We start from the raw sequence: 27,287 nt of genomic DNA on the forward strand, positions 1-27,287 counted from the left end.
GCTTAACTAGCAGAAATTCTAATTTTTTTTTTATTCCAGGCAGTTGAGGTGACGTCACAGATTTACCTCGAATGTCTAGATTAAAAAAATCACAGAAATGTCCAAAATTTTTATTCCAGGCAGTGACGTAACTCAATTATTCCAACTTTATTAAAAATATTAGAAAAATATTTACATTGGCAGCTCTCTGACTACTTCGTAAAAAAACTAAATAATTTGCAATTGGCAATCTGGTTTTCAACAATCAATTAATGTTGTTCGATAAGAATATTCTTATATCGAATATTGGTTTTTTAGATATTGAAGCAGTCTTTGTTCAAAAATCAGACCTTGTCTAAAGTTTGTATTTTTGAACTAATTTATACCTTAAATATAGTTTATAATAACTTTAAAAAAAAACATTGTTAGTGTCTTAGTCTCTGAAACTATCCCAAAACCAACAAAAACGTAAATTACCTAAAAATAGACCTCACTAATGGCATCTAATTTATCATGAGTATTCCCACAGATATAATCGGCTTCCATTACCAATAATTAAAGCGACTATTTAACAATAGTTCATTCATCAGAATATTTAATACATCTTTGACCTTCAATTGCAATTTATAAATCGTTGTGTTTAGACGTGTTATGGATTCACGTGATTGTCCGATTTCCTTATGCCAATTAATTGATTATTATTATTATTATCATTATTATTATTACGATAATAGTTGACCAAGATAGAGTTTGATCGGATGCACACTGTTTAGTTAAGTGAACCATTTATTTGAACTATTATTGCGAATTTATTTTTGTTCCTGATGTTTGTTGCTTTGATGAGAACGAATAATTGAGAACAATTGAAAAAATTTCGTCTGTTAGGTAAAAGTATGAAAACTTAGGAATTGTGGAACCACGTGCTTAGATTTTAAACGATTTACTTTTGATGATTTTTTTTCGTATAAAATAAAGCACAAAAAATAATAAATGTGCGAATAATGGATCGGATAGAAGTAAACCGAAATAGCTTTAACTGCCCCGATGAATTATTTTCTCAGCACTTAACGTTAATGGACGGCATAATAAAATTTCTGTTTAAGTGTAGATTACGTTAAAGGTGTAAAAATTAACGTTCAGAATGTCAATTTTTTACCAGTAATTTTTTTGCGAAATTTAATTATTTCATATGTAAATTTATATAGGGTGGGCTTTTTTGTTTAGTACAGGTTTTCGGTAACTATGGCACATGGAAAAATGTTTAAGTAGAAAGAATATTAGTTTTCTGTAATCTAGACGGCCGGTAATAGATATTTGAAAAAAAAAAATTTAGTTTTCTTATGTTTCCATTACTTTATTAAAAAAAAGAATTATAGGAATTTCATTTTTGTTTCAACCTCAGTATTACAATCAAATTTAATATTAAGCTTGTTCATGTTCACAAGTTCATATTTTCATATTGCATATCATATTTCATATATATCATTTCATTGTTCATATTTTTTTGTTTATTATATGCTTTTTTATTTCATTATGAAGTCGTATAAGACATACTTCCAGTAGGAAACAGTTCTTGCACTTAAGTTCTTTTAATTTTTATAGTTTTTACGTATTACTCAAGTTACACAACCTACATTTTTCTCTCGACCTGCCGTTGTTTTTAATTGCCTATTTTTACTTCCTTTTATCAATCTTCTCCTGTATTTATTCCTATAATAAAATATAAAAATAAAGGTAAATTAAGAAAAAGACTCAATATCCTTACTGGGTGAGTCGAATTTACATTACTATTTATTAATTTTTCTTTATACAGGGTGTTTCAGAACTATGGGATCAAACTTCTAGGGGTTGTTCAGTGCAACAGTAGAATCAATTTGAGTATAGGAACCCATCTCCGGAAATGTGTCACTACGCCACTACGGCCCTAAGACGCCTTTAAATTGAGAAAAAATATTAATCACCTAAATAGGATCTGATGCATTTCTTTTTACATTTTGTATATGATACCATCACAACAATTGTTCAAAATGTCTTCCTCCAACCTCAATACACCAATTTAAACGCCGCACATGATTTCGGCGGACTACACAAAAAATTTGGTCCTCGTTTTGAATGATTTCAAATGCTGCTGTTATTCGTCCAATTAAGTCTAGCTCTGATTCTACTGGAGTTTTGTCGACTAAAGACTTTACATGTCCCCACAAAAAAAAATCGAGCGACGTTAAATCGGGTGACCTAGGAGGCCAAGAAACTGCTCCACCTCTGGCAATCCAACGGTGCCCAAACCGCTGAGCCAAATACTCGCGTACTTGTACAGCAAAGGGAGGCGGCGCTCCATCATGCTGAAACCACATTTGCTATCTAACGTTTAGTGGAACATTTTCAAGGAGTTCTGGGAGAACTTCCTCCAAGCAACGTAGATAAATAGGTCCTGTTAACCGTTCCGGTAGAAGGTATGGCCCAATTAAATAATCATTAACAATGCCTGCCCATATGTTGACAGACCAACGATTCTGATGTTTTCTTGGAAAAATTGCATAAGGATTTTCTTCGTCCCAAACATGGCTATTTCTACTATTAAAAATACCGACTCTTGTGAAAGAGGCTTCATCGGTCCACAAAACATATCGTAAAAATTTTAGTTGTGCAATGATGTGATCCAGAAGTCATCGACATAATTGAACTCTAGGATGATAATCGGCTGCAGTCATACCTTGAACTTTCTAAAAGTGGTAAGGATGGAGTTGTTGCTCGTGTAGTACCCGCCAGACAGAAGCTTTACTCGTATTCATATTCTTAGCAACGTCACGTGTGCTATTTGATGGTTCATCGGCAACTCGCTGAAGCACCTCTTCTTCAAATTCGACCGTTCTTACGGTTCGAGCAACACCAGTATCATGCATCTTGGTCTTAAACATGCCTGTCTCAGCGAGCCGCCGATGAACCGCAATACACTGTTTGTATCCAGGATGCTGTCGTTCGGGATAACGTTCATGATACAACCGCGATACTGCTCGTGCATTGCAGTTTGTTGCTCCGTATGCCAAATGCATATCCGCTAATTCTTGATTGGTAAAGTTTTCCATTAGCAATAAATGTTTAAAAATTGTAAGCTATAAAATTTTTAGACATGAGAATTGACATTGTTAAGCGTTGATTTTAAACAATTGTTGTTATGGTATCATGTACAAATGGTAAAAATAAATGCAGCAGATCCTATTTAGGTAATTAATATTTTTTATAAATTTTAACGCGTCAAATGGATTCTTCTGTTGCACTGAACAACCCCCAGAAGTTTGATCCCATAGTTCTGAAACACCCTGTATTTAGGATTTAAAATTATTTGATATTACAATTTTGCGCAATCTATTTATAAACGAAGGGGTTCAGATTAAAGAATGACTGAATTTAGATAAATGGCTAAGGCTATAAATTATACTTACCACAAACTAATTAGCTTTTTAATTATTTAAGAAGTTTCTTCACAATTCGATTCGTTTTTTACAAACTGGAAATCGGGAAAAAACAGATAAAACTGATATTTTGAAAAAGTTTGAAATATTTAAAAATAATTTAAATTCTCGAAAAAAACTAAAATTATAGAAAAATCATATGAAATTGGCACTGAAAATATAGAAGAAATTAAAATATGGTAATAAAATTAAATAAAAAAAAAAAAATGTATGTGTATTTTTTTATGGCACCTGTCTTTTTTGACGTACTGAAAATCATGATCTAAAATTTATTAATATTGACATCTAAAACAAATACCAAATTAAAAAAAAAAATGTGTGCGTTGTAATTTTTACAAGTTATAATCAAAGCTGAAAATTGTGAAAAAATTTACATATGGAAAAAATTAATTTTAAGAATTAACCTTTTTGCAAATAAAAAACTAAAACTTTGAAATTTATAATTGGTACAAATTTTAATCAGCACTGAAAATCGGAAAAAAAATAAAGTTTTGAAAAAATTTCAACATTTTGAAAAGTAAATTAAGTTCTGAAATCAAAATATAATTTTTAAATGTAATTCATATTATTTTTTGTTTTTAATTAATAAAAAAAATTATTTTTAATTCTAGGAAAAAAACAAATTATTTGGCAAATTTTATTTTAGGAATAACTAAAATTTTTAAAAAGGAAAACCCCTTTTTTGAATTTTGAAAAAAACTTGAAAATGGCACAAGTTCCAGTGCGATACTAAAAAATGTAAAAATTATCAAAATTAAAAAAAATTTTTTCTTTATTTTTATTTATCTTAATTTTTTCAAAAAATAACTTTAAATTTCTTGGAAAAAAAAAGAATTTTTAGAAATACTTAAAGTTATAAATGACACAACTTTTATTCAGTGCTAACTAGCAATTGAGAAAAAAATTTAACATTCTATAAATAAAAGAGAAATTTTCAAAATATTCCATATTTTAAAAAATAACTTACATTTTGACAGCAAAATTCTTCTAAAACTTTAAATGGAAATTATGTTAATTAATATTTTTATAAAAATTATCAAATTTCCCTTAACAAATATTTAGCACTTACAAATTATTATAAGTCGTACTAGAAATTGTGAGAATTATTAAAATTAAATAAAAATTAATTAAAAGAATTAAAGAAAATTGAAACTTTAAAAAATAACCGAAAAAAAAATTCAAATCACTTTGAAACTTGAAGGAATAACTTGCAGGAAACTAAGTTTTAACGAGTAAAAAAAATGCGGAAAAAATTCAACATTTTGAAGAAAAGAAGGATATTTTGATAACATTAAAAATTTTAAAAATAGCTAAAGTTTTGACAGCAAAAATAAAATTTTCATATGGAAACTGTTATATTTTTTGTTTTTATTAAATAGAGAATTATTTTTTGATTCAAAAATTATAGCTAAAATCCTAAATATCATAAAATTTTGAAAAATGCTTAATAAGCAAAAAACAGTTAAAAGCGTTAATTATTAAATGAGAACTTAAAAGAAAAACCTTAAGTAATGCACTGACAAATAAATTAAAAACAACATCACCTGCCAACCTGTCATTGCCTTCTCAGTGAGTATTGAATAAATAGCAAAAAATCAACACATATTTAAAAAAATTTAAATTTCACAAAAATGTGAAAATTTAGATATAGGAAAAAGAGTTCATTGTCACATTTATTCGTGACATAAAATGCAGGGTATTTAAATTAAGCAACTTATCGCCTTGTAAAAATGTAATAAATAGTAACTTTATTATAGATTAAATATAAAATTTAATGATTTAGTTCTCATCAGTGCAAATATGGTAAAAAAAATAGATATCAAGGAATTTATCATTGAAATTATCTAGAATTTTTAGAAAACACAAAATATTTCTGAAAAATTTAATGTTTAGGCTGCATAAACCTTAATAAAACCTTATTTTATTTACGATGTAGAACCAAACAATCAAATAATACACAGGGTGTTATATAAAAAAAACATAACTTTGATATGTTTCTACTTCTGGAATGCCTATGATAATCGCCTTTTTTTATTCTTTTTCCTTTGTAGCCATAATATTCCGAGTCCTATATAGTCAATAATTAAAACACGTTTGAACCTTCTAAACAATAACGAAAATTGGAAAAACATGTAAAATAATTGAAATTATTAAAACTGAAAAGCAACAATGGTTCTACTAAAATTTTTAATAAATATTCATTTTTGAAAGTCGTATTTAGCAGACATTAGATCCTCGTAATTAATATTGAAAATTGGGAGAAAAAGTAAAAAATGTTGGAAAATAATTAAAAATAAATTTAAAAAAAATCTGTATGGATAGTAAGCAGTAATTGGAAAATAAATGCGAATAAATTGGATTTTTGATAGTTGAAAATAAATTAAAATGTAATAAAATCTTTTTAAAAATTTGAGAAAAAAATTGCAGAATTATGTTTTTTTTTTAAATTTCCCAATCAATAAAAATTATTCAATTTAGTGAACAATACATTACTAATCAAAAACTCTTCATACTAAAACCACTTAGGCTATGCTTACCCCAAAACGGGCCACATGTGCTATCCAAAAAAAAAAAAAAACACCAAAAAAATCCACACAAAAAAAACCGCTTTTTTCCCTCCCTTTAAAAAGAAAAAAACTTTTTAAGAACTTTCTCCGCAATCCGTAGCGCCGTCTTAAATCCCTCAAAGAAACCGCAAGCGTCTATGTATAAACTGGATGGCGTCGCGACGCCGACTGCATAAACGGACGCGTCGCGTCCCGACGTTCCCCCCTAGTAAAATCCGAAGGCTCGTGGGACGTTTTCCCAGGGAACGGACGCTCCGGGTGGCTCCGGGTTCCGTCGTAGTCTCACTTGATACGAGGGTTGTAATTAGAAATTTGTTTTCTTTACACCTTTTGGATAAGGGAATTTAACCTGCTACTGCTGCTACATGGATTTCCTCTCAAGGAATAACAATTGACTAATTGAGATTTTATTTATTTTAATAGCCATAAATTGAAGATAATTATAAAAAAAGGCAATATGCCTTAAGCGTTACATGAGCCTAATAAGGGGTTGCAAGTTTAAAAAAATAGTAACCAAAGCCGATTAAGACACTATTAACGGGTTACCAGAATACTAGTTTCAATTCAGTCACCAGAGAAAATCGTAAAATAATATTTCTCCTGTTCATAGACGACCAAGACTCCTCAAAATACTTTGAGCTGCAATCGCTATGATTCAAACCCTTTGTCACAGTTTATGCCTCAAATATACCAATAATTTTTAAAAGGAAGATTAAGGGTTACAAATTTGACCCTTGTAACTCAGTATACAGTGAGTAAAGTTCCGCATAAATTCGATAAAAATTAGAGGCATGATTTTTTGAGAAAACGCTCGGACTCGTCAATTTTTATTTTAAGTTGCCCATTATTTCACATAAATTTTTGTATACAGGGTTGAAACAAAAAAAAAGATATGACGTCATCGGTCATTTTTTTAAAAGGAATTTTATTTTTTTATTGCATATATGAAATATAGCAAAATTCCAAGCAAGTTTCGTATGACACATCTCTCAAAACTCAACTGTTTCCGAAATATTTACATTTAAATAACAAGAAAACAAATAAGTACGTCTATTTACAAATTAAGGTAAAATCGAGGATAAAAATAATCTTATTAACACTGCCAATTGTTTCTATTTCCATGATTGCACTTGTAAAGAATCTCCATTTTCGAATGTCACTGTCAGTTCGAAAATTAGTAGTTTTTATCAGAATAAATTATGGCTAATTTAACGGAAACCCAACGAATTAAAATTTTGATGATGCTAGGGTACGTGGATCGAGTGCGCACGCAAAAAAAAAGTAAGTGAACTGTTTAATGCCAAATACCCAAACCATCCTATTTCTCAGTCAACATTTAGTAGAATAGAGCGCAAATTCATAATTTCAGGTCATGTTAGGGATTTGCCAAGATCAGGTCGTCCAAACATTTTTGAAGGAACAAAATTAAACGTTCTGCTCTCCGTCGAAGAAAATCCAAACAATGCAACTTCACAAATTTCAGTTGATAATAATATAGTCAGAACGTCAGTAAGACGCATCTTAAAAGATCTTAAAATAAGACTAATACACGAATTAAATGAGGACGATCCTGATCGAAGATTGGATCAGGATCGTCCAATTTTGCGAGCAAATGATGAACATTTGCAATAATAACCGTCAGTTTGTGTTACGAGTTTTGTTTTCGTATGAAGCAAATTTTTGTTTAAACGGTGTCGTAAATCGACAAAATTGTCGGTACTGGTCAGTGTCAAATCCTTACTGGGCAACTGAGGCTCATACACAGTACCGTAAATCTATTAATGTTTAGGCTGGTATCGTGGAAAATAAAGTAGGGCCATACTTTTTCGAAGAAAACTCAACAGGACAACGCTATTTGAATTTTCTTCAAGAAGATCTTATCCAGGTCACCAGACCCAAATCCCTGCGACTATTTTCTATGGGGGTATCTGAAAAGTAAAGTTTATATTGAGAAGCCAAACAACGTAGAAGATTTGAAAAATTGAATTAAATATGAAATTAGACGTATATCACCCGAAGTAATTGATAGTGTTTTACATGAGTTTGTAAACCGTCTTGCTTTCTGCCAAGAAGTAAATGGGGGAACACTTGATACATTAATAAGAGTTTTCACAGTTTATAAACATTTTATCCTCCATTTTATCTTAATTTGTAAATAGACGTACTTAGTTTGAGTTAAGTTGTTTTAAGATGTTGTTCTAAGGTGTGTTATACGAAACTTGTTTAGAATTTCGCCTATATTTCATAAATGCAATAAAAATATAGCATTCCATTTAAAAAAATGACCGATGACGACATATCTTTTTTTATGTGAAATAATATGCAACTTAAAATAAAAATCGACAGGTCCGAGCGTTTTCTCAAAAAATCATGTCTCTAATTTTTATCGAATTTATGCGGAACTTTAGGTGGTCACTGTATAGCGGAAGCATTGGACAAACAAAGCAAAGTAGAAATAATTTACCTGGATTTTTCTAAGGCTTTTGATCGATTGGATCATAGTCTTCCCTTAAAAAAACTTTAAAGCTATGGTTTTTCCTCTGATTTTAACTCTTTATTTGAAAGTTATCTGTTAGGCAGAAAACAATATGTTTTTCACAGGGGCTTTCGTTCACATAAATATATTGCATCTTCGGGGGTGCCACACTGCTCTAACTTGGGACCGTTATTCTTTCTGGTATTTAAAAATGATTTATATACTACCCTTATCAATAAGAAACTCCTCTTTGCCGATGACCTCAAGATATTTTCCACTATCGAAAACATAAATGATTGTTATTCTCTGCAGAGCGACTTGAATTGTATTGGTTTGTGGTGCACTAAAAACAATTTAAATCTTAATGTCTCGGAATGTAAAGTGCCTACTTTTTCACGGAAAAAAAAATCCAATTGAATTTAAATATAGTTTATCAACAAATCTAGATCGGTGTAAATCCCTTTTTGGATTTGGGTGTACTCTTTGACCCTAAATTAACATTTGTGGATCAGGTGGAGTCTGTCTCTGATCGCGCTGGTAGGGCACTGGGCTTTATAGTACGCAACTGTCGGGGTTTTAATAACATAGAAGCAATAAAAACATTATTTTCTATCTTTGTACGTTCTAAACTTGAATACGCTTCTGTTAAATGGAGCCCTTACTATGAAATTCATTCAAGTATTCGATGGAAAAAGTTCAACGAAAGTTTCTTAAGGATATATACCTTTCAGGTTGATGGTCTTTACCCTCCACAGAGCATTTCATATAATCTGCTTTTAACTCGATTCTCCGTGGAATCACTTGAATTCAGGAGAAACAAAGCCTCAGTTGTGTTGTTGCATAGAATTCTGCGCGGGGATATTGACTGTTCTGAATTGCTAGATAAATTAAATTTTTGTGTACCACGATTAAATTCTAGGAATACTAAAACATTTTACTGTACCAAGGCAAATACGAATATACTCTTATATTCACACCTGTATGTAATGTGCAATAACGCTAATAGAGTCTCACAATATTATGATTTATTTGTATGCTCCGGTACTGAAGTTGTAAGAGTGTTTTTGGTATTATCCAATTAACTTTGCTGTTTGTATTGTTTATGTTTTTTTTCTCTCTTTGAGATTTAGGTATACGGTGTTTATAGTTTGTGGTTGCTTATTTTTATATAGGAAGCTTAAAATTGTTGCTATAAATTGTTACAACATAGTTTATACTATGATGTCGCGGCAAGTATTTAAGTTTTAATTTATGTATGTCTTTATTATATCTTAAAAATTGTTAAAACATTATTGTAACCTTTGGCTCTGTAAATGGTTTATATTGTTGGGCTGTATTGCTAAAAATAAATAAATATTAATATTATCTGACTTTTATTAAGAAAGTTTATGATTTTCAAAATAACCCCTTTAAGTAATTAAAATAGGTGAGTAAAACAAAACTTGCATACCAAACTAAAATATAAAAACAACTTCAACGGTTTATTTAATATTTCCGGCAAGCGACAAGTAGTGACATTCAAGAAGTTGTTTATAGAAATCCACCTACAACGGCAGTAGACATAGAGCAGAGAATACGAGATGCTCATGTAATTTCACAAATGTTAAATGAAGCAAAAAAAAAGTTTGTAGGATTAATTTATGTTTTGGATAAAACGAAGGACATACACAATGACTAATATTTTTAATATGCCTTTAGGCATATTTTAAAAATGACTAAATTCAACTTTGGCAAAACTAAGCAAATTAGGGAAAAACTAATTCCAAGTATTTATTTTAATGCTGGTTGAATCGATTGGTTACATTGGCGAACGCGTGTTTTAGTTTCTAAGATATGGCACTTCAAAGTGACTACATTAGGGTCAAATTAAGATTATTTTCTAGGAAACCCTTTTTTTTCTATATCTTTGAATTGTATGAATGGCCGATAGACTTAGAACCAAAATCTAAAATGTTTGAATCCTTTATTCGATCAATTGATTGAGTCTCTATCTTTTTAATGGTCATCCTATCAGAGAAATCTACCTTCAGTTCTTACAAATTAATTGCTTAGTTGACTTGCGAATATTTTATTAATTACTAGAAACCGAATGTGGTTTCAACAGGACGGAGCTCCTACACATTTTTTTTTAAATGTCAGTGAACTTTTAAATGAATTATTATTTTAATCATTAAATGAACATTTATTTAATTATATCAAGTGCCTTAAATAATAAAAGTCAAAATTATTCTGTCAAGTGCTTGGAATAAAAAAAATAAAAAAACTGCCTGTGATTAAAGAAAAAAAATTATTATTAAAGGTAGTTAAGATAATATTTTTGTAATTGCAGGCACTTGAAGTAACTCCATGACGTAACCTTAACCGCCTGAAATCCCAGACTTTATTATTTCTTTCACACAGTTGAAGTAACTTCATAACATAAGCCTAACCATCTGGGATCCCACATATTCTCTTTTAATTTCAGGCAGTCGAGACAATGGTGCGCAACTACGTAAAATGCCTTAAACAATAAAGAGAAAACACTTGATTGCCTGAAATTACAGTATTTTTATTCTTGACTATAAATGTATTTTGTTATTTAGGACCATTAATACATATTTTTTTATATATCCAGGCAGTTGGAGGACCATTTTTACGTTATATCGAGACACTTTATGTAATTCTGGGACGTAGGTTTAACTGCCTGGAATTCCATAAATTTTTGTTTATTCCATTATTTAGGTAGTCGAGACAACATCACAGATTAAGGCAGTTAAGGCATATCTGTTAAGTCATCTCAACTGGCTAAATTAAAAATGAAATTTTGGACACGAGCAATTTTTTTTATTCCGCATTCTTGAGGTTAATCTGCGACGCCGTCTCAACTGCCTGGAAAAATAAATGGGAATGCCAGGCAGCTAAGTGTACGTCACTAAATTACATCAAGTACCTAAAATCTTAATACAAAAAATCTAATAAAAATATTTTCATCAAACAAAAATCAGGAACAATAACAAACTTATATAAAAAAAATTATATAAGTGTAAACCAATCATAGAATATACTTAGATATCAGTATTCTTTAGCAACGTCTAAGAATAATAGAGCCCAAAGGTGACTTTAAAGTTCAATACCTTGAAAACAAATAGGAATAACCTCATCAAATAAAAACCGTAATATGCCATATAACACCTATTAAGCAAACTCATTAGAAATCCAGAAATTTTCATATTTTCATATTATGATGGATGCAGCAGTCTGATCATCCGCTTTCCATAATCATAATTTTTTTTTCCGCAAAACCCTTAATAAAGTCAACTCTATCGTCGTTAATTTGAGGGACCTTTAAGGAAAATGGATTGGACCACTTCATTGGCCTGCCAGATTGCCTGACTTAACAAAATTTGATTTTTTCATATAGGATTTTAAAAAAGAAGTAGCTTATAGAAATCCACCTACAACGGCAGTAGACATGGAGCAGAGAATAAGAGATGCTTTTGCTCAAGTAACTCCACAAATGTTACGTGAAGTAGAAAGAAGTTTGCAGGAACGTATTAATTTATGTTTTGAATAAAACAAAGGACCTATTGAACCCTTGATATAATATTAATAAAATGATTAATATTTTTAATATGCTTGTTTAATTATTATCGGGAATATTTTAAAAACGTCGAAATTCAACTCTGGCATTTTTTTAAAGAAAAACTAGTTCTAAATATTTAATTTAAGCCCAATCAATAGGTTATAGGCATAACTTATTTATTTTCTAAGATATGACACTTCAAAGTGACCACATTAAGGTCAAATTAAGGTTATTTTCTAGGAAACTAATTTTTTTTTATACGTTTGAATTGTATGTATGAAAAGACTTACAACCAAAATCTAAAATATCTGAATCCCTTATGAACAATTAATCAAAATTGGTAGTAAAAATGGATTAACTTTGATTTGCATGAAAATGTATGATTTTTTATTTCTTAAGGTTCTATATAGTTCAGGATGTTTTAAATCGATTAGTACTATTGAAAAAATTTAGGTTTTTTTAGTTTCAAAAATATGGCACTTTAAAATGACACAAAAATTTTACGTTACTAGAAATTTGAGGTCGAAAATGACACAATTTTGAGGTTTTTACCAAATATCAATAATTTATAGGTATGTATTTTAATATTTTCAAGAGATTTGATGCCTTAATTGATTCCTATTATTGAAAAGATGGTATTTGTAAAGTCTCTGAAATATCACTTTTAAAACCTAGTTATGGGTGATCGTCATATCAAATACATGAGACATTTAACTAAAACCTAGAGTATCTGAATTCTTGTGAAAAATTTACCAAAGATGATAGTTCTCAAACGTTCTTAGTTTTTGGACTATGACCCTCTAACTTTTTTATTCGTAAAAACTGAAAAACAAAATTGCGTATATATATTCTTTATTTGTTTACTCTCATAGGCACATAACATAATACATATAAGGCATTAATAATTATATACATAAGAGCATGCGAAGCATCATACATGATTTCACATTATTTTTCCCACTTTATCCATCTCTGCACACAAGTCCTGGTCCTTATGTCACATTTTAGCCGTTTACCACAGGTAGGCAGTCTAGTAATACCGTCTTCGTAACACGAATCACCCAACTCTAAAAACAAAACAAAAATTTAAAAAAACTACTCCTTAAAATTCAAAAAAACTACTCCTTAAAATTCCTTAAAATCCAATATTCCTCCCTTAAAATACTTACGTGGGGTAACACATTCATTACAACATCCACAATAGCCCCGTCCGCCGACCAAAGTAGTACCACGAGGGCACGGGAATACATTTAAACACAGAGTGGCAGCACAGGGCCATCTTTCGCAATTGTTATCATTGTCGGGAATCAAAGTGGTATCATCAGGAGTTAAAGTGGTGTCATCAGGAATCAAAGTGGTGTCATCAGGAATCAAAGTGGTGTCATCAGGAATTAAAGTGGTGTCATCAGGAATCAAAATGGTGTCATCAGGAATCAAAGTGGTGTCATCAGGAATTAAAGTGGTATCGTCTGCAAACGTGGTTTGCAACAGAGAAGTTATGGTAAGACCTATGATTATAATGTGATTCATGGTCGGGCTGATACTGATTGTAACGTGGAACTTGGTTGCGTTATTTATATATTTGTATGGTGTTTGACGGAGATTAGCTTTTCGTTACGTTTTTTTTAATAATAATAAATATGTCTGATTCATATTTAATAATGGATTTTTAATGCTAGATAAATATTCAATTTGAATAAAAATATCTGTTTTTTCTCCAAGGCTTATGTTTCTTTAAATTAATATTTTATGAAGGATTATTAAATAGCAAAATATGTCTGGAAAAAATGACTTTGGCTGCCTCGAAAAGCTGAAGGGGCCAAGGCAGATTTGCAAGCAAAATTCCTATTATTATTGTTGAAGTAATATTTGACATCCATTTGATGGTTTATATTCGATCGATTGGTTATAAGGAAAGATGTCTCTGAAATTTAGCAAAAAATATAAATTACCGTCAAGTGTCTTAGAGAAATAAAAAAATACTCGACTTAATTCTGGTAATGTTACGTAAAAATCTAAACGTATCAGTACCGGTTTTCAGGCAAAATTCACACTATAATTGTTAAATTGATGCTCTACGTCCACTTGATGCTGTATATTAGACCGATTGATGCAGTTTGTTATAAGAAAAAAGAAGTGCCTTCAATTTATCAATAAAAAATAAATTGCCCTCAACTGCTTGGAAAAAAAAATTTTCACTTCGACTACCTGAGAGAAATACAAAATTATTCGATTATATTCTGGCAACATTACGTAAAAATTTAAAGGAATCAAAACAGGTTTACAGGAAAAATTTCCTTTTTTATTGTTAAATTGATTGTATACATTTGTTTGATGCTGTATATTCAACCGGTTCATACAGCTTGTTACAGGAAAAAGAAGTGCCTTACAGCCTCTAATATAGCAAAAAACATAAATATCAGCTTTAGAGTGCCTGGAAAAAAGGAAAAAATTCACATCGACTGCCTAAGAGATATCAAAAAATTACTCAATTTAATTTAGGAAACTTTTCGTAAAAATCTAAAGACAAATTTACAGGCGAAATTCCCACATTTATTTGATGCTGTATATTCGACCGATTGGTTCGGTTTCTTAAAACAAAAAGTGTTCCAGAGCCTTCGATTTAGCAAAAAACTTAAATTGCCTTCAATTGCCTGGAAAAAAAGGAAAATCTACTTCGATTGCTTGAGAGAAATTAGAAAATTAATCGATTTAGCTCTAGTAACTTTGCATAAAAATCTAAAGGAATGAGGGCAGGCTTATTTAAGGTAAAACACTTATTACAATTGTTGCGTTGATATTCTACGTGTATTCGATGCTACATATTCAACCGATTGATGCAGTTTCTTAAAAGAAAAAATTGCAGGTTCCAAGCCGTCCATATTTAATGCATATACTAAGTAGCCTAAGATAGTCCCAAAAATGAAATAAATAGAATGGCACTCCATTTTAAAAAAATAGCGTTTATATCGCCACACCTGTATATTTCAATATATTTTCGAGACAAGCGCTATCACGTCCCCAAAAGTTTTAAGAGAAAATGTTAACCTTTTTTTTAGGATGTATGGAATACCGACGCACTATTGCGGGATATTGTATAATATTTAGGAATAAGGTTCATTTAAATATTAATCATTTCTAGGTATCATGCTTTAGAGAACCATGATGAGTTTAATACGCTCCTCTCCTCAGTAAAAAGTAATATATACTTTCAAAACCTTTATATATTAAAATTATGTCAGTGTTCTGAAATGTATCGGCAAATCCTAAACCAAATCAATATTGCAAATTGAAATTGAAATCCTGAAAAGAACTTTATTTTTCCAGGCGTTTATTTATAGTTCCATCTGAAAATCATATCCTCTATCATTTCCCCTAATGGGTATCTGCAAGAAGCTTCAAAAATATGGAATGTTGAAATAATGCATTTGACTGCCTGGAATAATTTTAAAACTTTCTTTCAGGCACTTAAAAAAATTTTTAAATGGATTGAGGTGAATCTTAATTACAAATTATTAAAAATACTTCTGTTAATATAATTTTATTTATTTCATGCACATGCTTTGACTAATTCTTCAGATATTGGACTCTAAAGTCTTCACTAGATAAAAAGTTAAATATATTTAAAATTATCATTTAAAATAAAGTAAACCTTTATTAAAAAATGTTAAGAATACTTCCTTTAATATATATTTTTTTGATTTATAGATATGGTTTTGCTAGTTTTTGAGATATTGAATTTTAAAGTGAGTAATTTCATTGAAAATCAAACTTATTTTTTTTTTTCAACTCTGGAAGCCTAGAAAAATGCATTTAATTGCCTGGAATAAGTTAAAAATTTCTTCCAGGCACTTAAAAATATTTTTAAATGAATTCACCTAAATTTTAAATAAAAATGATTAAAAATACTTCTCTTAATCTAATTCTATTTATTTCATGCAAATGCTTAGGCTAATTCTTCAGATATTGGACTTTAAAGTCATCACTGGGTAAAAAGTTAAATATTTTTAAAATTATTGCTTAAATTAAAGTAAACCTTAAATAAAAATTGTTAAGAGTACTTCCTTTAATATCTTTTTTTTGATTTATAGAAACGCTTCTGCTACTTTTTAAGATATTGAATTTTAAAGTGAGTAATTTCATTGAAAATCAAAATTAATTTTTTTTAACTCTAGAAGCCTGGAAAAATGCATTTAATTGCCTGGAATAATTTTAAAAAATTCTTCCAGGCACTTAAAGATATTCTTAAATGAATTGACGTAAATCTTAAATAAAAATAATTAAAAATACTTCTCTTAATCTAATTCTATTCATCTCATGCAAATGCTTTGACTAATTCTTCAGATATTGGACTTTAAAGTCATCACTGGATAAAACGTTAAATATATTTGAAATGATCACTTGAACTTAAGTAAACCTTTAATAAAAATTGTTAAGAATACTTCGTTTAATCTATTTTTTTTATTTTATGGGAATGCTTCTACTAGTTTTTGAGATATTGGATTTTAAAGTGAGGACTTACCTTGAAATCCAAATTAAATTTATTTAAAACTCTGAAATCATGGAAGAATCTTTTGACTGCCTGGAAGAATCAAAGTATTTCCTTCCGGGTATTTGATGAGTAATTGTAGATGAATTGGAGATTATTTAAGTTAAGTTGCTACACAAAGGCAGATTGTCTTGGAACCCTGGAAAATGTATCCAATTGCCTAGAAGAGTAGAAAGAGCTGGAAAATCATATTCAACTGCCTGGAAGAATCAAATAACATTTTCTTTTTAAAGTCTATATGCATGCACTAGAGATCTATTGGGTCAAACTTCCTTGTACCACTACCTGGGAAAAACGCTGGCAAAATAAAATTCTGCCTGGAAAAATCAAATGATTTTTTTTGAGGCACTTTTGGTGTATTATGGATCGTTAAACTTAATATTCTTTTAAGGACTGACTGGATAAAACAAATCTGATAAAATGTTTAAAAAAAAATAAAGTGTTTTTACTTATAGTTTTATCTGGAAAGTTAATTTTTTTTTCTTTTAAAGTCATTTTTGATGCATTAAAAATCTGGTGGTTCAAATTTCCTTTCACCTCTAACTAGAAAAAAAAACATAAAGATTCATTCACATCTGTATATTTCAATATATTTTCGAGACAAGCGCTATCACGTCCCCAAAAGTTTTAGGAGGTTAGAAAATGTTAACCTTTTAGGATATATGGAATACCGATCCGCTATTGTAGGATCCTCTATAATATTCAGGAATAAGGTTCATTTAAATATTAATCATTTCTAGGTATCATGCTTTAGAGAACCATGATGAGTTATAATATGCTTTGCTCTTTAGTTAGTAAAAAGTAATATATTATACTTTCAAAACATTCATATATTAAAATTATATCAGGGTCCTAAAATGTACCGGCAAATCCTAAACCAGGTCAACATTACAAATATTTAAAAAAAGTTGATTTTGTCCAATAAAAAAAATTATTTTTAGTCACCATTACTCGGTAATAAATATAAAGCATAGAATTTAACGCTTAAGCATCAATTAAAATTTATTGATTAATTTTTTCCTCTAAAAAAAGAATTTACAACGTTGGAATTGTTTGGCAGGTAAACAGATCAATTGCTTTATGTAAAGCCACCTTAACATGTTTTTGCATGCATATCACTCCCACGTCACGATTGGGCAATGATAAGCAAAAGCCTCGTTTCCTCTAATTTAGTTAATACTTTCCAACTCAACAATTCCAACATTATATTACCTATAAAAAATTCATAAACCTGGTAATAAAATAAGACCAATATAGGATCTTTATCTTATAACATTTCAAAGTTTTTGGTACAGCAATTTAACTCCCAAGCATTCCTATACCAGAAACTTTGGATTATCTAATAGAACTTATAGAAAGTAATATTTTTGATAATATCCGAGAAGTAAATATTAACAAAACTGTGCATGTCAGAAAATATTTTATTATACAACAAGCATTTCTATTTTGCACAACTAGACGGTACATCCATTGGTTATTGCCCCTCTTACTTTCTAGCAGAGCTGCATGAAGCGTTTTGAGTTAAATGAAAATAATACATTTCAATAAGTTTGATTATGATATGTTATCACAAAAAAGTTTCGCAAAGGCAAATGCATTATCAAAAATTTTGTAAAACGAGAATCAAATAACCAACTTCCATTTTTAGATACCTATGTCATCAAAAATAATAGTCGATTGGAATTTGATATTTATAAATAATACTCTAAGATTCATAACTAATAAAAATTTATAAAAAGACACATAGGCTCCAAGTTAAAAAAACTTTGATTAAACCCAAAAAATTTAACGAAGACTAATGAAAAGTCCGGGATCTAAGAGATTAATTGAAAAGATTGTGATAATTAGAACATAGGGGCATATTTAAATATTAAATAGGTAATATTATTATTAATTATCGTAACTTTTTCATTAATATTATAAGTATAATATACATCGCCATCACAACCCTTAATAAAGTCGTCGTTAATTTGAGGGACCTTTAAGGAGAATGGATTGGAAGGAATGGACCATTTGATTGGCCAGCCAGATCGCCTGACTTAACAAAATTAGATTTATTTTAGGGGGTTTTAAAAAAGATGTTACTTATAGAAACCCACCTATAACGACAGTAGACATGGAGCAGAGAATAAGAGATGCTTTTGCTCAAAAGAAGTTTGCAGGAACGTATTAATTTATGTTTTGAATAAAACGGAGGACATATTGTACCCTTTATGTAATATTACTAAAATGATTAATATTTTTAATATGCTTGTTTAATTATTATCGGGAATATTTTAAAAACGTCTAAATTCAACTCTGGCTAGCATTTTTTTAGGGAAAAACTATTTCCAAATATTTATTTTAATGCTGGTTTACGATATGCCGAATCCATAGAATTTGAATTGTATAAACTGGCCGAAAGACTTATAACCAAAATCTAAAATATCTGAATCCCTTATGAGCAATTAACCAAAATTGGTAGTAAAAATGGATTAACTTTGATTTTTTGAAAGAAAATCAATAAATTTGGTAGTAAAAATGGATGATTTTTTATTTCTTAAGGCTCTATATAGTTCAAGATGTTTTAAATCGATTGGTACTATTGAAAAATTGTAGGTTTTTTTAGTTTCAAAAATATGGCACTTTAAAATGACACAAAAATTGAACGTTACTTGAAATTTGAGGTCGAATATGACCCAATTTTGAGGTTTTTACCAAATATCAATAATCTATAGGTATGTATTTTAATGTTTTAAAGAGATTTGATGCCTTAATTAATTCCTATTATTGAAGAGATGGTATTTGTTAAAGTCTCTGAAATATCACTTTTAAAACCTAGTTATGGGTCATCGTCATATCAAATACAAGAGACATTTAACTAAAACCTACAGTATCTGAATTCTTTGTGAAAAATTTACCAAAGATGATAGTTCTCAAACGTTCTTAGTTTTTGGACTATGACCCTCTAACTCTTTTATTAGTAAAAACTGAAAAACAAAATTGCGTATATATAATCTTTATTAGTTTGCTCACATAGGCACATAACATAATACATATAAGGCATTAATATTTATATACATAAGAGCATGCGAAGCATCATAAATGATTTCACATTATTTTTTCCACTTTATCCATCTCTGCACACAAGTCCTGGTCCTTATGTCACATTTTAGCCGTTTACCACAGGTAGGCAGTCTAGTAATACCGTCTTCGTAACACGAATCACCTAACTCTAAAAACAAAACAAAAATTTAAAACAAATACAATATTCCTCCCTTAAAATACTTACGTGGGGTAACACATTCATTACAACATCCACAATAGCCCCGTCCGCCGACCAAAGTAGTACCACGAGGGCACGGGAATACATTTAAACACAGGGTGGCAGCACAGGGCCATTTTTCGCAATTGTTATCATCGTCGGGAATCAAAGTGGTATCATCAGGAATTAAAGTGGTGTCATCGGAAATCAAAGTGGTGTCATCAGGAATTAAAGTGGTGTCATCAGGAATCAAAGTGGTATCATCAGGAATCAAAGTAGTGTCATCAGGAATTAAAGTGGTATCGTCTGCAAACGTGGTTTGCAGCAGAGAAGTTATGGTAAGACCTATGATTATAATGTGATTCATGGTCGGGCTGATACTGATTGTAACGTGGAACTTGGTTGCGTTATTTATATATTTGCATGGTGTTTGACGGAGATTAGCTTTTCGTTACTTTTTTTTAATAATAATAAATCTGTCTGATTTATATTTAATAAAGGTTTAATGCTAAATAAATATTTAATTTGAATAAAAATATCTATTTTTTATCCAAGGCTTATATTTCTTTAAATTAATATTTTATGAAGGATTATCAAATAGCAAAATATGTCTGGAAAAAATGACTTTGGCTGCCTCGAAAAGCTGAAGGGGTCAAGGCAGATTTGCAAGCAAAATTCCTATTATTATAGTTAAATTAATATTTGACGTCCATTTGATGGTTTATATTCGATCGATTGGTTATAAGGGAAAGTATCTCAGAGCCTGAAATTTAGCAAAAAATATAAATTACCATCAAGTGTCTTAGAGAAATAAAAAAATACTCGATTTAATTTTGATAATTTTACGTTAAAATTAAGTAAAAAGAAATAAAAAGTGTCTCACAGCCTCCAATTTACCAACAAAAAATAAATTGCCTTCAACTGCTTGGAAAAAAGAAAATTTCACTTTGACTACCTGAGAGAAATACAAAATTATTCAATTATATTCTGGCAACATTACGTAAAAATGTAAAGAAATCAAAACAGATTTACAGGCAAAATTTCCACTTTTATTGTTAAATTGATTGTATACATTCGTTTGATGCTGTATATTCTACCGGTCCATGCAGCTTGTTACAGGAAAAAGAAGTGTTCTACAGCCTTCAATTTAGCAAAAAAAACATAAATCGCCTCCAACTGCTTGAGAGAAATCAAAAATTACTCGATTTAGTTTTGATAACTTTACATAAAAATCCAAAGGAATCAGGGTAGTTTTAAAGGAAAAATTCTCATTACAATTGTTGAATTAATAATCTACGTCAATTTGATGTTGTATATTTAACCGATTAATACAGCTTCTTAAAATAAAAGTCCCAAAACCTCCAATATAGCAAAAAACATATTAAATTAATCGCATTCAATTGCCTGAAAAATTTAGGGAAAATTTACTTCGATTGCTTGAGAGAAATTAGAAAATTAATCGATTTAGCTCTAGTAACTTTGCATAAAAATCTGAAGGAATGAGGGCAGGCTTATTTAAGGAAAAACTCTTATTACAATTGTTAAAATCGATATTCTACGTGTATTTGATGCTGTATATTCAACCGATTAATGCAGTTTCTTAAAAGAAGAAATTAAGGAAAGTGAAAAAATTACCTGTTGAGGTTCCAAGAACGTCGACATCTTAGCCTTTTATTCTGTATAATATTTAGGAATAAGGTTCATTTAAATATTATTAATTTCTAGGTATCATGGTTTAGAGAACCATGATAAGTTTAATGCGCTCCTCTCCTTAGTTAGAAAAAAGAATTTAGAATTTACAACGTTGCAATTGTTTATAAGGTAAACAGATCAATTGCTTTATGTAAAGCCACCTTAACATGTTTTTTCATTCGTATCACTCCCACGTCACGAATGGGCAATGATAAGCAAAAGCCTCGTTTCCTCTAATCTAGTTAATACTTTCCAACTCAACAATTCCAACATTATATTGTCTACAAAAAATTCATAAACCTGGTAATAAAATAAGACCAATTGTATCCACTATAGGATCTTTATCTTATAACATTTCAAACTTTTTGGTACAGCAATTTAACTCCCAAGCATTCCTATATCAGAAACTTTGGATTATTTAATAGAACTTATAGAAAATAATAAGTTCACATAATAAGACAAAACTGTGCATGTCATTATATTATTTAATACAACCATTTCTATTTTGCACAACTTAACGGTACAGCCATTGGTTATTGCCCCTCTTATCCTTAAAGAATCAAATAATCAACTTCCATTCTTAGATACTCTTGTCATTAAAAATAACAGTTGATTGGAATCTAATATTTATAGAAAAGAAACAAATAATACTTTTAGATATATAACTAATAAAAATATATATAGACCATTAAAAAGCTCGTGATCTATGAGATTAATTGTAAAGATTGTGATAACAAGAACATAGGAAAAACAAGAAAATCAATCATGTCAGATTTAAAGAGCCTATAGCTCATGTGAGAAGGTTGAAAAGTTAGGTTTGGAAGAATGTGTTTTAAATACTGGCCACTTTGTAAAAATAGATAGCAATCGAAAATTAGAGGCATAAGAAAGGTAAGCAATTTTCAAAAATCAAAAATCTATTCTTAATAGGGATAAAGCTTCAATCCCTTATAGTCAATTGTATTATTTAGTTATTGTTTAAATGTTTTTGTGATTTAAAGTACAAACATAACGAAATAATTCAAAGACAATAAAATGATTTACTTCTTATGTTAAATTATATTTAAATTAAGTTACTATTTAAATAATATGAATGTTTTCTCCATATCGGTAATTAAACCAAAAAATGTTAATTATAGAGACATTACAAAAAAGCACTGGTTTTTTCCTGTTATTTAAATAGTTTTTCGATAACCGTAATAGCTTCTACGAAAAGTCACAGAATTTAAATAAGAAAAATTTCCACGTTAATTTCCGCCTTTTTATATCGCGAGGAAATGACTGCAATCCCACGTAATTTCCCATTTTATGAAAAATTTCATATTTCATCCCCATCAGTCGAACATAAAATTTTCATCTTTTTTACAATCGTTCATAGGCCATTTAATCGAATACGCCTGCAATTAAAACGTGCAAAATGCAGTGAAATAAATAAATTAATTAATTTAGTAATAAATAAATAAATAAATCTACTGGAATTATATTTGTTTAAAATTTAATCGTGACCATGCAAGAGAAGGGTTTATTAATTGTTGTGTGTGAATGTGCCTTTTAATCAAGGTTATAAATGTAATTATGGGTTAAATTACAAATTCTAAAGGTCATAGACTCTTTATTGAAAATTTATTAATTTTTATTTAAAATAAGTGCTTTCAAGAAAAAAACTCAAAAAATTTCAAAACAATCACATATTAAGTAAGTGGTAACTTGAGCATGTTTTCCAATTTAATTAATTAATAAGACAAACCCAATAAAAAAAATAATCCCAAACCGACACAGTGGAATTCTAAAACGAGTACCGTGTTAACAATAAAAAAATCATTTAAAGGAAGCAAGGCGCTATACAATTTTTTTAATGTTATGTGACATTGGTATTAATTGGCATACAATGTAACACGGTAAATTGTACTAAAAATAACTCAATTATGATTGACAATTACCTGTTTTGGACTTTAGTAAACATCCCTGAAAGTCACTTAATCACTAAAACACAAAATCCACTTTTTCACAATATTAAATTTGGCGCGATAAACCCGCACCAATCGGACAATACCGACGTAGTGACCGTCACATCCAAGTTTTATTATTATAGTGCGGACTAGTTCGATTGTGAACGAATCCGTTTTGTGCGTATGAATGGAGCCCTTAAGGCAAATTGCATGGTGTAAAGTACAATTCCTGTTTACAAGTTAATCAGGGACAAAATGCATGGATTATGTTTGTTTCTAAGTCGTTTGACCGGAACCTTGACCCGCGCCGTTATCTTTTTGTTATTATTTACGATTTTAAGCTATGGTCCAAAAGTTATTATTCTTAATTTTGTAGTCCGGACTATTAATGATTTTTAGCGACATTTTCGTAATATTTTTGTACAAAACGTAGTACAAGATAACTCCTCTTTGCATTTTGAATGTAGTCAATAAGAAAAGGACCTTAGCACTCAAATTATTTTGAAATAGATAACCAACTTTCTAAGTTAAAATAATGAATAAAATATTTGATTTTGATACACATTTTCCCTATTTATAGCGAATTTTAGCTCTGATTAAATAATATTTATCTACAAAATGTTGTACAATGCATCTTAAACCTAAGTGTTCTGCCTGTAACTTTTGAACCTCCCAGTTTGCAAAAATTCAGTGGGGTCAACATAAAAAGGTACTTAGACCGTATTAGTACTAAATTTTGTACAATAGATTTTAAGTAAAAATATTGATAAAAAATGTATTTATTAATTTTTTGTGTGTTGCCACTAACTAAAATTTTAAGCTAGTCTTTGGATTATGTACTGAACTCTCTCCTGCTTAATGTCACTTCAATTGCTTTTTTTTATTTAAATAACTTCCTTATTTGTTTGCTACAATTTTCCATGTCATCTGCAAAGTTTCGTCCAAGAGAGTTTATGAAAACAGAAAGAGCAGTATCTATTGACTTATATAATTATAACAATTTTGTCAGATTCCATTCATTGATCCTGATAAGTACCTTCTCTATAGATAAACAGGAAAACCAATAATAATAAAACAATAAGACGCTTTAAAGAATTTAATATTTTTAAAGAGGTAATAAAGTAGTGGCAACTCGAGTGGAAAAGTAAACGTCCCTGTACTATTCACTGAAGTTCTTATTTTTCTATTTAAAGCCAACCTAGAAAAATAAATGGATATAATCTTTTAAGAAATAATAGAAAGTCAAGAGGTGGAGGTGTGTGTTTTTATATTATTGATTTATTTTCGCTTAATAATTTATCTACACGATTCCATAAGAGTTTTGAACAGATCTGAAGTAGACATCTATAAGTGAAAGGACGCTCTAGGTTTCTTATACAGGCCACCACATAAGAGCTTTTTCGAATTTATAGATGTTTTCGAGGATAAGTTGACAGAATTGTTGTTGACATTTAGTCTTGGCTAATATACATTTCTTAGCATTTTATAATAGCATGTCTTCTTTTAGTTTGAGACAACTAATTATTAATCCGACTCGAGTACGTAAGTACGACATCTATTACCTTGTTAACGGCAAAGCTCTTATCTTAGGGTGTCCCTTTTTTCGCCGATTTTCAGAACTTTCTATAGCAATTTTTTTTCTATTTTTGGTGTTGGATTACAGCACGTGAAAGAAAAACAAAATTATCAGCTTTTTTTGAGAATTTTTTTTTTGAAAAAAACAGTTTCTTTGAGAAATTTTCAATTACGATTTATTTGCTTCGGTATGGCATTTTCTAATTTTTTGAAACTTACAGGCATAAAAGCCCCCGATAAAAAGATTTTTTTTCGCTTTTTTAGATCATCCTCCGGAAAATTGCTTTTTAGGCACTATGAACTTTTCAAAATTTTCCTCGGGTACTAAAACGGCTCTGAAGCCTAAACGGTTTAAGTTATGATATTATAAACTACTGGTATGTTTTCTACGTAAATGTAGCTTTCTTTTTTATAAAAGTAATTTTTTACAAAAAAATTTACTTCACGAGATAAACAGTTCTAAACAAGAATTTTACTTTCCAAAAAAAAGTGGATTTATACAGAAATGATTTTTTTTTCAATACAAAAAAAATTACGTAAATCGATTTGTTTACATAATTTGAAAGCCTAATCCTTTAGATTTAAATGGAGGTATCATTCATGGCGCTAGATAATATATAGGGTGAGCTGCGTTAAAAAATATGAACCTCTTTTCGACCCAATTTTTTTTCCTAATAACTCTTTATTGGCGGTAGTTAAAGGTTTCAAGCTACTAGCATTTTAATAACATTTTAAAACTCATTTTTTGACGTAATTTACAACCCTTTACATAGGGTAATTTTTGGTCTATACCTTTTTTGACTTTAACGCCTAATACTGGCATGCCTATGGCACCTACGAAAGCCATTTTTCCCTCAGACACCTGTAATTTATCTGGCTATTATCCACTGAAACCGTTTTTATTTAACTGTTACCGTTTTAGTGAAAAACGCAATTTTGTACAAAAAAACCCAAAAATAGCGATTACAATCACTCAGTCATTCCGTCAACACCACATGAACCAGCGTACCAAACAATAAATTAGTGGTTCAGCACCCAATGTAACAGCATATGGACGACGTATCTGCATGGTGCAAATGGCGGCCATTACTAAATTGGGTCGGAAGCAACTTTTTAATTTCGAAAATTAGAGGCTTAACATGGGTCGAAACGATCAGGGAATGGTATCAACGATATCCAGAAACTTTGAATTTTCCGAATAAGTGCGTATCTTTTATCGAATGGTCTTTATTAAAGCGGAAAAATTCGCTGTGTGATGACGATATACAGGATTACATTTTCAAGGGCAATGAGTGGAAAAAGGACAACTATGAGTTTGAGTGGGAGTAGGATGGTAGTGTGGAAAAAGGATGGTGATGTTTAAGCGGCTTTATAATATATATTAAAATAAGTATAAATATTTTTAAGATTTAGGTTAATGTCAAATGTATATCAAAACTTTCTTCCTATTATTCCGATTTGAATGAAATTAGGTATTTGAGGTTTATTAGGAAAACAATTATTGACTTTTTGCAAATTTTTGAAATATTAAAGGTCACGTGACTATCAAAAGTTTTTCTTATTGGTCCGATTTAATTAAAATATGATATTTGATGTATTTAGGTTTATATATCATAAGGAAAATAATATTTATAACAGCAAGTATCTGTAAAATAAAATATCATATATTAAATCTGCAAAACGTCATCACAGGGCGAATCTTTCTGCCTGTAAATTCATATTTGAAATTATTTGTAAAGAAAACACCAATAATAATAGTAATAATTTAAGTGTATGGAGATCTTTTTAATAGAAGTTGCTAAGCATATTAATAATGTGAACCCAGTTTATAAATTATGTGCATAGTTATAAACAATTTAGAAAAAAAAGCTGTATAAAAAAACGTGTATTTTTTGCTTTTTTTATATATTTACTGATATCTCTGCTTCTATAACTTCCATTCAATTCGTTAACGGTTTCTTAAATTCTTTTTATATTTTATTTTAACTGCTTTTTAAAATATAAATAGAAAATTTAAAAAATATCGACGTAAAAACCCTTTAGTCTTATCCCAGTACATAGATTCTTATAGGACCTAATTATTTCCCTTTATATTGTAGCACTCGTATGAATCATGGAAAATGTTGTCATAAAGCTTTTTTACTATTTTATAGAAGGTCTTTAAGTAGAAAAAGAAATTTTGAATTCGGAGCATATTTTGAAAAATGCTCGGTTTAGCCTC

At 29.6% G+C, this 27,287-nt stretch overlaps 2 protein-coding genes across 5 annotated transcripts in view; both read right to left on the minus strand.

Moving 5' to 3' along the window:
• Nucleotides 1-23,747, minus strand: part of LOC126736685 (diuretic hormone receptor-like) — a 221,939-nt gene extending 198,192 nt beyond the window's left edge. For 2 of the 4 annotated variants that reach the window (XM_050441185.1, XM_050441181.1), the window contains exon 1: nt 23,483-23,747. The gene's annotated coding sequence lies outside the window, so the exon portion shown is untranslated. The remainder of the gene's footprint in view (nt 1-23,482) is intronic. The other 2 variants (XM_050441183.1, XM_050441180.1) reach the window with 1 other exon arrangement.
• LOC126736686 (uncharacterized) lies at nt 12,893-13,618 on the minus strand. The gene is made up of 2 exons (XM_050441186.1): nt 13,227-13,618; nt 12,893-13,124 (listed from the first exon to the last, which is right to left on the minus strand). The coding sequence occupies exons 1-2, from the start codon at nt 13,585-13,587 to the stop codon at nt 13,006-13,008; spliced, it is 480 nt and encodes a 159-aa protein (XP_050297143.1). The 5' UTR covers nt 13,588-13,618; the 3' UTR covers nt 12,893-13,005.
• Nucleotides 23,748-27,287: the final 3,540 nt, after the last annotated feature.

This window comes from Anthonomus grandis, chromosome 5, assembly GCF_022605725.1.
Source record: "Anthonomus grandis grandis chromosome 5, icAntGran1.3, whole genome shotgun sequence".
Taxonomy (NCBI): domain Eukaryota; kingdom Metazoa; phylum Arthropoda; class Insecta; order Coleoptera; family Curculionidae; genus Anthonomus; species Anthonomus grandis.

What these genes read in the sequence shown, in the direction of transcription:
- LOC126736686 (XM_050441186.1), bottom strand. Translation starts at nt 13,587, where the DNA reads ATGAATCACATTATAATCATAGGTCTTACCATAACTTCTCTGTTGCAA. An exon ending in TAATGAATGTGTTACCCCAC is followed by an intron (nt 13,125 to 13,226) that starts GTAAGTATTTTA and finishes TTTTGTTTTTAG; the next exon opens with AGTTGGGTGATTCGTGTTAC.